The 12991-nt window shown below is 49.1% G+C and overlaps 1 protein-coding gene across 1 annotated transcript in view; it reads right to left on the reverse strand.

Moving 5' to 3' along the window:
• Nucleotides 1–12991, reverse strand: part of CTDSPL2 (CTD small phosphatase like 2) — a 92102-nt gene that overhangs the window by 15378 nt on the left and 63733 nt on the right. The window contains exons 7-8 of the mRNA XM_075342893.1: nt 9747–9858; nt 9572–9658 (exon numbers count right to left, since the gene is read on the reverse strand). Coding sequence (XP_075199008.1) covers nt 9572–9658; nt 9747–9858 — 199 coding nt within the window. The remainder of the gene's footprint in view (nt 1–9571; nt 9659–9746; nt 9859–12991) is intronic.

A 12991-nucleotide genomic window follows, 5' to 3' on the forward strand; every position in this document is an offset into this window, starting at 1 on the left:
AACGTTTGTTCTCAGCTAGTGTATTGCGCGGGAGCTATACCCCTGCTGTTTTCTCTGCTTCAACTCCTATTCTTTTTACTCTTCATCTGCCTTTCACAGTTCACACTTCCTTCTCCCTCCCCAAATGGTGGCCGAGACGGGCTAGTCCGTCCTTATATCTCATGTACCTATAACACTTCAATCTTTTACAGATGGCCAACCTGACAATCGCCTCCTTCAATGCTAAGGGTCTTAACGTGCCGGAGAAGAGAGCACAGGTCCTCTACCACTTCCACAAGCACAAGGTGAAAATAGTATGTTTTCAAGAAACGCATTTCAAACAGGGACACGCCCCTATCTTAAAGAACAAGTACTACCAAACCTGGTTATTTTCAGATAACCCAGAATCCCGCTCAAAGGGAGTGGCGATTGCCATTCACAAGTCTCTTCCACATCAAATTATAAACTGCACATCAGACGGTGCGGGACGGTATATTATCCTCTCACTAATAGCTGGAGACCAAACATTCACAATCATAAATGCTTACGCCCCAAACCAGAGACAAGATGACTTTCTGGCTAGCCTTGCCGACACTGCGATGCCCCTAATTAGAGGTACAGCAATTCTCTGTATTGACCTTAATGCTACTCTGGACCCTACATTAGATAACTCCAAGGGGAAGTCCAGCATTTCATACACCACCATCAAACGTATCAAAAGGGTTCTATTAAGTATCCAGTTGTTTGACACTTGGAGAATAACACATCCGTCAGATAGAGACTATAGTTTCTACTCGCACTCACAAGACTCCTACAGTCGTATAGACTACATCTTCATACAGCACAATGCTCTCCCTTGGGTCCGACAGACTGGAATAGGCAGCATATTGTGGTCAGACCACGCCCCAGTATACTGTGAGGTAGAGGTTCCTTCCCTCCCAGCCCCTGCGGGAACATGGCGGCTTAATGAATCTTTGCTCATGGATGAGCTCTGTGTTTCTGATGTGCTGACCACGATCACTCATTTTTCAGAGGATCATTTGGCAGACGACACAGCCCCCACGTTTAAGTGGGAGGCACTGAAGTGCGTCTTGAGGGGCACTTTCATCAAACATGGAGCCCGTATTAAAAAAGAAAAAGCCCAGAATCTAACAGAGGCCCTCCGCAGGGTCTCGGGGTTAGAGCTTGCTCATAAGCGAGCTTTATCAGCCACCACCTTACAGGCCCTCTTGCAGGCCAGATTACAGGTCAAGAAATTGTTGGATGCGTCATACCAGCGCCTATTGCAAGTGGGAAGGGGGAAATTTTATGAATTCGGGGATAAGCCGGGCAGACTATTGGCAAATGCACTGAAGGAAGGGAAAGCCCACACTCTAATTCCCTGCATTAAAAATACAAGAGACGAGATGCTCTATGCTACTCCTGATATCTCTTCTGCCTTCCATGCGTACTATTCCAAATTATACAATCTGACCCCTCGGTTTCCTGAGATAGACCACGAGCCCCCTACAATGCCCTCTCCCTTTCAACCTCTTAATCAGTCCACAATTGAGGACCTCGAGAAGCCATTTCTTCTTGAGGACATTCTGTCAGTAATCCGTGACACACCCGGTAACAAAAGTCCCGGCCCGGATGGATTCCCAGCCAAATTTTATAAGACGTTTGCAGAACAGTTAGCACCCCTAATGCTCCTTTCTTTTAACGCTATATCAGATGAGACCCCATTCCCTCCCCACTCCACGACAGCTCATGTGGCTTTGCTCCGAAAACCTGGTAAAGACCCTACCGCATGTAGCAGCTTCAGACCAATATCGTTGCTCAATGTGGATTTGAAGATCTATGCTAAGCTTCTTGCAAACAGACTCAATCCCCTTTTGCCAGATCTGGTGCACTTGGACCAAGCAGGATTCGTTCCTGGTAGGGAAGCAAGGGACAACACCCTAAAAACCCTAGACCTGGTCCAACATGCTCACACCCAAAAAATCCCCGTGATGATGTTATCGTTAGACGCCGAAAAGGCATTCGATAGAATTTCCTGGCATTCTATTTCTCAGACTTTGTCCCATGTTGGTTTTGGTCCAACCTTCTCATCTAAAATTTTGGCCTTATACTGTTCCCCGACCGCGCGTCTAAAGATTAATGGCACCCTGTCGAGTCCCTTTGATATCCATAACGGGACTCGACAGGGATGCCCCCTATCCCCATTGCTCTATATCTTAGTCATGGAGCATCTGTTGTCGGCCATCCGGCTTAACCCCGACATACGGGGGATTAAAGTTGCCACTCAAGAATATAAATGCGCCGCCTTCGCGGATGACCTACTTATTTATGTGCAAAACCCACTCACTTCCCTTCCATCCTTAATGCGTGAACTCAATCGTTTTAGCAAATGGTCCAATTTTAAAATCAACCTTGACAAATCTGAAGCCCTAAACATATCACTTTCCCAAGCAACAGTAGATGCTATAAAACCAAACTTCCCCTTCAAATGGCCACCACACGACAGTATCGGCTACCTAGGTATCATTATCCCATCTGATGTAACCAGACTTTTCCAGCTTAATTTTCAAAACTTTCTCTCCAAACTCGAGAGGGACCTGACTGTATGGCGTAGAGGCACCCTCTCATGGTTCGGTAGGATCAGTGCCCTCAGGATGACAGCCCTGCCCAGACTGCTCTACTTACTCCAGACGGTCCCGGTATATGTCCCGGCGTCGTATTGGGTAAAGTTACAGCGCCTGTTTAATCAATTTGTGTGGTCCAAGGGACGGTCCCGACTCGGGAGGAATGTCCTAACTAGGACCAAGGGGGCGGGAGGGGTGGGGCTGCCTGACTGTCGGCGTTATTATCTGGCTGCTGCCCATGCAAGGGTCTTAGACCTCTTACATAACTCTGGATCGAAGCTCTGGGTCCGCCTGGCACACGACCTGTGCCCCTTATCTATTCTATCCATGCCATGGAACTGGCCACTTCTTACCAAACATAAGATAGGAATGTCCTACACCACTAAACAAACATTACAATCAGTACACTCAATGCCACGGATTAAGCGCCTGCTCCAGACTCAGGGACCCCTCATGCCACTGACGGATAACCCTGACTTTTTACCAGGGGCATCGTCTAATAACTTTTTGGGAAGCTCAAAACAGAACCCCCTGAGACTGGGACAGGTGGCACCAGAAGGGGTTCTTCTCCCACTTCCGGACATTGTGGGGCAGAGAGACTTCAAAATGCGGTTCTACTTTGAATATGCCCAACTTAAACACTTCATAACCACGCAGGGGCTAGACCTAACTTGTCCCTCATCCCCAACCCCTTTTGAACTTATCTGTACAGGGACACCCGACACTAGACATGCAATATCAAGGATTTATGGGATCTTGACAGCAGCAGCAGAAACACCACTTCCTCGCTTCTGTACTGCTTGGGAGGCAGAGCTCGGCCAGACATTCTCCAGGGATCAATGGGAACGATGCTTCCGCCTGACCCACAAGTCAGCGGTTGCAACGAGAATGCAAGAGACTTGCTACAAAATTCTCTCCAGGTGGTACAAGGTCCCGTCATCCCTTCATAAGTGGTGCCCCGAAATCCCTGACACATGCTGGCGGTGCGGAGCACAGGGAGGTACCATGGCCCATATCTGGTGGTACTGTCCGAGCTTGGCGGCCTTCTGGAGCAAGGTGCTGGTGGGCATCCAGGAGGTCACAGGGATCTTAGTCCCCAGTCGCCCCGAGGCAGCCCTATTGTTTATGTTTAAAATACCAGAAAAGGTGTATAAAAAGTCTCTTACCGGACATCTGCTCCAGGCTGCCAAGACAGTAATCCCACGACATTGGAAAGACCCTACCCCCCCGTCCATAGAGGAATGGGCGACAGAAGTAAATGTAATACACCGCATGGAGATGGTAATGGCTCAATCGCGAGGCCAGCTAGTGGAAGCCTCCTCTAAATGGTATCAGTGGGAATCTTTTCTCTCTGACCCAAGGTTTCTTGCCCTCGTTGACCCTCAGTAAATAAGACTCTCAGCTAGCCACACCTTCCATAGTCATTTGCATTCTTTTCAGGTTCACGCCCAACAGACGGGACGCCAGCCTCGGCCAACATACTCCTATCCACATCTTTCCCCCTACGGTTCTCCCCCTCTTGTCTCCCCCACCTACTTCTGATCTACTCTTTTCCTTGTTCATCCTTCTTTACCTTTACTTTGGTTTCTTGTTCTCTATTAGTAAGTCATGTTGTTTGATTATTTCCTCAACGACAGTTGTAAAGATTACTGAGCCTGTGGCCTTTAGCCGCCGTGATGGCTCCTTGTTTATCAAAATTGTATTCAATGGTTTGCAATGTTGTTGTACTCTTTCCTTTGAAAACCAATAAAACTTTAAATTGGAAAATTTTAAAAAAAAAAAAAAAAAAAACAAAAAAAAAAAAAAACGGCCCTTGGGACAGTAAGTCCGGTCGGTCTGGTAGTGCCGACGGTTGGCCGACCGTGAGATGCCACAGATCCGGATACCACGCCCTCCTTGGCCAGTCTGGGGCGACGAGTATGACGCGGCTGTAGTCGGATCTGATCTTGCGTAGCACTCTGGGCAAGAGTGCGAGAGGTGGAAACACATAAGGGAGCCGGAACTGCGACCAATCTTGCACTCAGGCGTCTGCCGCCAGAGTTCTGTGATCGCGAGACCGTGCTATGAAGGTTGGGACCTTGTTGTTGTGCCTGGACGCCATTAGGACGACGTCCGGCCTTCCCCAGCGGCTACAGATTTCCTGAAACACGTCCGGGTGAAGGGACCATTCCCCTGCGTCCCTGCCCTGGCGGCTGAGGAAGTCTGCTTCCCAGTTTTCTACGCCGGGGATGTGAACTGCGGATACGGTGGAGGCCGTGGCTTCCACCCACATCAGAATCCGCCGGACTTCCTGGAAGGCTTGCCGACTGCGTGTCCCTCCTTGGTGATTGATGTATGTCAGCGCTGTGGAGTTGTCCGACTGAATTCGGATCTGCTTTCCTTCCAGCCACTGCTGGAAGGCTAGTAGGGCAAGATACACTGCTCTGATTTCCAGAACATGGATCTGAAGGGTGGACTCCTGCTGAGTCCACGTACCCTGAGCCCTGTGGTGGAGAAAAACTGCTCCCCACCCTGACAGACTCGCGTCTGTCGTGACTACCGCCCAAGACGGTGGTAGGAAGGATCTTCCCTGTGATAATGAGGTGGGAAGAAGCCACCATTGCAGAGAGTCCTTCCGAAAAGGATACTTTCCTGTTCAGGGATGTTGACTTCCCGTCCCATTGGCGGAGAATGTCCCAATAAGAGGACGCAGATGAAACTGCGCAAACGGAACCGCCTCCATTGCCGACACCATCTTCCCGAGGAAGTGCATGAGGCGTCTTAAGGAGTGCGACTGACCTAGACGGAGAGTCTGCACCCCAGTCTGTAGTGACCGCTGCTTGTCCAGCGGAAGCTTCACTAGCGCTGACAGGGTATGAAAACTCCATGCCAAGCTACGTTAGTGATTGGGTCGGTGACCGGTTTGACTTTGAAAAGTCGATGATCCACCCGAACGTCTGGAGAGTCTCCAGCGCCACATTCAGGCTGAGTTGGCATGCCTCTTGAGAGAGTGCCTTGACAAGTAGATCGTCCAAGTAAGGGATCACAGAGTGTCCCTGTGAGTGCAAGACTGCTACCACTGCCGTCATGACCTTGGCGAACACCCGTGGGGCTGTCGCCAGCCCGAATGGCAGAGCTACGAACTGAAGATGGTCGTTTCCTATCACGAAATGTAGAAAAACATTGGTGCTCTGTAGCAATCGGCACGTGGAGATAAGCATCTTTGATGTCTATTGATGCTAGGAAATTTCCTTGAGACATTGAGGCAATGACGGAGCGGAGGGTATCTTCCGGAACCGCCTGGCCTCCACGTGCTTGTTGAGCAGTTTTAGGTCCAGAACGGAACGGAAAGAGCCATCCTTGTTTGGCACCACAACCAGATTGGAGGAAAACCGTGTCTTGTTCCTGAAGAGGAACCGGGATAATCACTCCTTATGCCTGCAGAAGAGCATCGGCTCGGTGGGGAGGTGGGGACGTTCTGAAGAATCGAGTCGGAGGACGAGAACAGAACTCTGTCCTGTGCACGTGGGCACACTGTCCCTCACCCACCGGTCTGTGACCTGTGGCAGCTAAATGTCGCCAAAGGCGAGCGAGTCTGCCATCAACCGCGGATGCGGAAAGATGAGAGAGCTGAGAGTCATGAGGAGACCGCCTTGGTAGCGGTTCCTCCGGCTGCCTTCCTTGGGCGTGATTGAGCCCGGCCGGCAGCTGAGCCCCTCTGAGGCTTTTCAGCCCTTTTGGACGAGGACAATTGGGACCTGCCCGAGCCTGGGAAGGACCGAAACCTCGACTGTCCTTCCAGGACAGCATTAATAGAGTAAGTCGCAATGCAGACATTGCGAGGTTACGGACGCCCCTGCGGCACAGATGTACCTGTGCTCAAGACCAGCTGCGCAAGAACAGCTGAAAAGCTTAGGGTGCCCATACGGCTGTGAATGCCGGAGCAACCGACACGCCGATAGCCTCATAGACAGATTTCAACCAGAGTCCATCTGTCTGTCAATGGCATCTGTAAGTGAAGTCCCATCTCCACTGCAACTATGGCTCTAGCCGCAAGCCTGGAGATTGGAGAATCCACCTTTGGACCCTGGGTCCAACGCCTGACCACGTCAGGGGGAAAGTGATAACGTGTATCCGTAATACGTTTGGAGAAAACGCTTATCTGGGAAGCGTGGTGTTCCTGGACTGCTTCTCTGAAGTCAGCGTGGCCAGAACAATACTCAATATACGTTTGAGCTACTGAAATGGGACTTCTCCTGCTGTGAAGCTGACTCCTCCGCTGGGGGAGCTGAGGGAGAAAGATCCAACATTCCATTGGTGGACGCTATAGGATCATGCCTTATGGCGTCACCATTCGGTGTATCCGGAGTGATAGCGGTGTCAGGATCAAAGTCCTGATGAGCTACGTCTGCCTCATCATACAGAGAGCCTCCTGGGACCCCTCCCGGAGCACCGATTTTATTCCAAGTGAGGGTGGCCAGGGAGCAATGATCCAGATTGCCCATGGCCTGTCCGGACTGCAAGTCTCTATCCCCTTGCAACTCCGTCCCTGTCCTTGGACAGGGTTGAGAGGTGGTTCTTTTGGCCACGTCAAGTAGAGACCCCGGCTGAGCAAGTGCTACAGGGGAGCATTGCACCCAATGGGGAGCAGTGCCGTGGAACAGTATCACATGCAGCAAAAACAGCATCGAAAGCCTGTGTTGCTTATATGCTGCTGCCGACTTATAGAGCCAAGAATGGCGACCGTACCGTGCAATGTATATCATACAAGCATAAAGTACAAATGAACACTGCAGCACATGCAATACAAGCAGCATAGAAAGCCTGCTTTTCTGCTGCTGTAGACTAGCCATCTAGGGGAATATAGCCCAGAATAGCGACCATACAGTGCAATGTATAGCATACAGGCATAAGTACAAATGAACACTGCAACACCTGCAATACAAGCAGCATAGAAAAAAACCTGTGCCTCAGCACCCTTGCTTTTCTGCTGCTGTAGTCTAGCCATTCTATGGCGAATATAGCCAAGACTAGCGACCGTACAGTGCAGTGTATAGCATACAAGCATAAATACACATGAACACTTCAGTACGTGCAATACAAGCAGCATAGAAAGCCTGTGCCTTAGCACCCATGCTTTCCTGCTGCTGATGTGTCGCCATCTAAGAGGGCATATAGCCCAAAATAGCGACCTATGCAGTGTACTTAAAATACAAATAGACAAACTGCGGTATTTAGTGTCAGCACCCTAGGTGCCGCTTACCGCCCGCCTATAAGCGGGTGTGTGGTCGCCCTAGTCCTGTTGTTTGCCCAGAGTCCGTTCTCTCAGCTCGGGCTGCAGGAATGGCTGCCGGCGTCCTTCTCCAGCTCGTATGAGTAGGGGCGGGCCGTGGGCGTGCCCCAAGTCAGAGCGGGAAACCGGCGTCCCACAGTGTCTAGTGAGAGGGCTGGAGCATGTAAATAAGGCTCCAGCCCTCGGCGCTGCTGATTGTACAGCGTCTCTCCCCTACCCTGATTGACAGGGTGGGGGCGGGAACGAATCTGAGCTAGGCCGCAAAAGCCGGGGACTGGATTTATAAGCGCCGCCGCCGTAAAAGCGCGGTCGGCGCTAAGTCCCCGGCGCACTACAAGTCCCAGCCGCGCCGCCGCTCCCGGAGCGTCCGGCGCGGTAGTTCCCAATAAATAAAGTCACTCAGCTAGGCTGCAGTGACTGTAACCCTTTACTGTCCCCGGCGCACTAGCACACCCAGCAAGTCTGGAGTGTGCTGTGCCTGTGTGTACAGGGACACAGAGTACCTGAATGGTGCAGGGCCATGTCCCTGAACGGCACTCCCGCTCCACATCCAGCAGGTTCAATGGGTCTGTGGATGGAGCCCGGCCTCAGGGCTTTGGGGCCGGTAAGATCCCACTTCCTCAGAGCCCCTCAGGGGGATGGGGAAGGAAAACAGCATGTGGGCTCCAGCCGCCGTACCAGCAATAGGTACCTCAACCTTACAAACCACCAGTGGGGTGAGAAGGGAGCATGCTGGGGGCCCTATATGGGCCCTCTTTTCTTCCATCCGATATAGTCAGCAGCTACTGCTGACTAAACAGTGGAGCTATGCGTGGATGTCTGACCTCCTTCGCACAAAGCCGAAAACTGGTGAGCCAGTGATCCCACTGGGGGTGTATAGCCAGAAGGGGAGGGGCCTTACACTTTTTAGTGTAATGCTTTGTGTGGCCTCCGGAGGCAGTAGCTATACACCCAATCGTCTGGGTCTCCCAATGGAGCGACGAAGAAAAAGACGTGCGGTCGTCTCTAATTTTCATACCCAGCCATGATAAAGCCAGCTGGGGGCTGGTATTCTCAGGCTGGGGATACCCAGCCTAAAAGTATCAGCCTCCAGGAATTGTTGCATCCATTAGATGCAATAAGCCCAGCACTTTACCGGCTCTTCCCATTGCCCTTCTGCGGTGGCAATCGGCGTAATAGCAGGGGTTAATAACAGCGCACAACTGCTACTAAACCCTAGATTAGTGATGGCACAGGCATGTATGACACCCCATCACTAATCTGTAAGTGAAATTAAATAGACAGCCTGTGATTGGATGCAGTCAGCTGACACTCCAGGAGGGGGCATGTGACTGTAATTAGCGGCGCAGAAAGTGAATGCAAGGCCTGGGAGCAGCATACAGCCATGCCAGGGCCTTGGTAAGTACACAGCTTGCGATCCCATTCCTCCATCCTTTCTACCACCAAAATTAATCTCCAGATTCTGATCCCCATAGACTTATATGTGGGCGGATTCCGGTTTGGATTTTTTTTTATTATTTTTTTTTTTTTTAAAAAAGAGTCCCTGTTTTTTTGCGAGTATGCCCAGTGCTAGTCTTAAAAAATTCAAAAGCCAAACCAGGTAATCCTCGCAGCAGCCATCTGTAATTTTTGAGTAGCTACTTGTACTATATATTTTAGAGAGAGAAAAAAAAACAAGTCACAAAGTGATCATCACCTGGTAAATGACATCTTGGAACAGCACTGGAAATGTCAGGGCAGCGTCTTCCAGCTCATTGAGGCTGCAGTGAACCAAAGTCTCATCCTGTTAAAAGGGGGGAAAAAAGTTTACAACAAAGCAAAAACGTACACTCGCATGATATGACTAAAAGTCCATAAAAGTGATCCCTTACCAAGTCCAGGACAAGAGAGAACTCTGGTGTACTCCTCGTCTTCAGAGGGAGAGCCGGCTTCCTGTTGAGTTGCTCTTCGGTCAGGGGTGGTACATGTTTAATGAAATAGTATCTACAGTGGAGAAAGGAGCCATTAGCTCAAGATACGCAATGAAAACTGTGCATGTCTGTGCCTGAGGCATTGCTCCCACATGTATTTTATACAGATGAGTGATCAGATTTATAATTTCACTTGTCCGACTTTTCTGGATTAAAATTGCTGGAATTTGTTTTTTTCATATATACAAGTGGTTTGACAATTTTAACTGCATTTATTACTCTGTAGATCTTAACCTGATGAGGCTGGTGTATTTACTTTAAGAGTTAAATTTTAACAAAGTGTTATACAGCCATTCTCAATCTCCGACCACCTAGACTTCTTGACCGTTTCGCAGTGTCCCTCCTGCCTGTGGAGATCTCTCACTGCTCAGTACAAGCTGCTGCTGTCCGTTAGGTAGGGAGAGTGGAAATTTAATACACTTGGACTCAAAATCCTTATCTTGAAAATAAGAATATAAAACTATGCGGGTCAGAGGATACAACATAACAGGATAGTACAAAGAATCAAAAGCACTTTCAAGTGGCTCATCTGGATTAATATCAGCGCTGTATAGTGATATATTAGATAGAATACTATTGAATCACACAATGTACTCTAAAGAAAAGTGGGAGATAGGTCCTCTTTAAGATAATCAATGGGCCAAAAGAGTCCCTGACCTATCCTTTGGCGAAGCTCAGACTATCACAGCTTTATGTACTACAAGAAGTATATTGAACGCATACATTTCTTTTTGAGATATGTTCCAGACCAGACGCCTCCTGCCCTCGCTATAAGGCTATGTGCCCACGGGATTCTGTACCCGCGGATATATCAACAGGTACGTCCACAGGTTTCCCGCAGCTGATCCCCAGAATCCGTAGCTATACATAGCTGCGGGATTTCAGCGAAATAGCTGCGGTAAACCTGCGGACATTCGTGCGACTTACCTGCAGAATCCCGGCCTCTATCTCCATAGTGGAGGGCCGGGAATTCTGCAGATATTTCCGCAGGAATAATAGACATGCAGTTCTGTGCTGCTGCGGGACATCCACAGCATATTCCGCAGCCGCACACACCGCAGCATGGACAGAGATACTCCCCATGTCCCATAGGATAACATGGAGATTGTCTGTACTTGCTAAAACCTGCAGATTTATCTAGAAAATCCAGATAAATCTGCAGGTTATCTGCGGGTACAGAGTCCTGTGGGCACATAGCCTTAGGGTACGGTACCACTTGCGTTTTGCATGGACGAGTTTAAGCCGATAAAACATCTGATTGCACTCGCACCAGTGCAAAACTATAGGGCAGTGTCCATCTGTGATTGATTTCTCATGCCATAGTGGCATACGAAATGAATGGCAGCATGCTGCGTTTGGCAGAGAGTCTCGGCTCATGCACCCCCATACAAGTCTATGGGAGCATGTGAAACATCGCACTGCACTTGCATGTCATGCTACTGCAGTGTGCTGTACGTAGAGACAGACAGCGGAGGATATGGGGAGAAAGTGCTCCCTCCCTCCACATCATGTCACATGACCCTCGGCTGATGCTTGCAGCAGAGGGTCATTAACCTATCGTTTCCGATGCTGTCACATCAGAAGCCATACGCAAGTGGAACCGTACCCGAAGGTAGACTCTGCTTCTATGCTCCATATTGCTGTGGTTATGCCCTAACCTGGAAGTGTTCTGGAGAAGGGTAGATTGAATTATTAACAGAGTATATCTGACTGACCTAAATCTTACCCCCTTCATGTGCATATTGGGATATATTGAAGATCTGACTGTAGATAAGGAGGGAAAGCCAACTGTATCCTGTTTATTATTCATGGCTAGAAAACTGATTGCACAATACTGGATCTCAGACCAAACTACAACTATTTCAGAATTTATTCAAATAAACAGGTTGATAGATTTAGGAAAAGGGATATATTTGAAAAGGAATTGTATGTTTAATTTTTCTTTAATAAAGTAAAATAGAGAATTTACAGGAAGAAAAAAAAAAAAGATTCAAATACGTGATTACTTCATGTCAACTTACAGAGAAGAGTATAAGCCACATCCTAACTAACACCTCTTCTCTTACTATCATAAGGCACGCATACGACATGTAACCACCTTTTATAATACAGACAATCTCCTTCCAATTGAGAACTACACCTCAAACAAAGTGGGGCTACTGCCGAAAACAAAAAAGAAAAAGGAAAAAATTTGAAGATTTAACAAGAACTAGAAAGAAAGGAAAGTAGCAAGGGGGAAAAGATAAGGAAAAAAGAGAATTTTGTTTACTTACCGTAAATTCTTTTTCTTATAGTTCCGTATTGGGAGACCCAGACATTGGGTGTATAGCTTCTGCCTCCGGAGGACACACAAAGTACTACACTAAAAAGTGTAGCTCCTCCCTCTGAGCTTATACACCCCATGGAGAACCAGATCTAGCCAGTTTAGTGCAAAAGCTGAAGGAGAATAGCCACCCACAAGTAAACACAGAGCAAGAACCGGAACAACCGGAGACTCTGTCCACGACAACAGCCGGTGATAACACGCGGAACAAGAAACTGCCAACAGGCAACAGGGAGGGTGCTGGGTCTCCCAATACGGAACTATAAGAAAAAGAATTTACGGTAAGTAAACAAAATTCTCTTTTTCTTTATCGTTCCTATGGGAGACCCAAACATTGGGACGTCTCAAAGCAGTCCATGGGTGGGAATAAACAGAAAAACTGAGAAGTAGGCAGAGCCTAACTTCACAAATGGGCGACAGCCGCCTGAAGGATGCGTCTGCCCAAGCTCGCATCTGCCGAAGCATGAGCATGCACTTGGTAGTGCTTTGAAAAGGTATGCAGGCTAGTCCAAGTGGCAGCCTGACAGACTTGCTGAGCCGTAGCCTGGTGCCTGAAAGCCCAAGAGGCACCGACAGCTCTGGTCGAGTGTGCCTTGATCCCCGGCGGGGGAGGCACCTGAGAACACTGGTAGGCATTCGAAATGGTCGACCTAATCCAATGGGCTAAGGTCGGCTTAGAAGCAGAGAGGCCCTTACGCCGACCTGTGGTTAGCACAAAAAGAGAGGTGCACCGCCTAAGAGCAGCGGTGCGAGACACATAGATCCGGAGCGCCCGCACCAGATCCAGAGTATGCAACGCTTTTTCAAAGCGATGAACAGGAGC

The sequence above is a fragment of the Anomaloglossus baeobatrachus genome, chromosome 4 (assembly GCF_048569485.1).
Source record: "Anomaloglossus baeobatrachus isolate aAnoBae1 chromosome 4, aAnoBae1.hap1, whole genome shotgun sequence".
NCBI lineage: Eukaryota > Metazoa > Chordata > Amphibia > Anura > Aromobatidae > Anomaloglossus > Anomaloglossus baeobatrachus.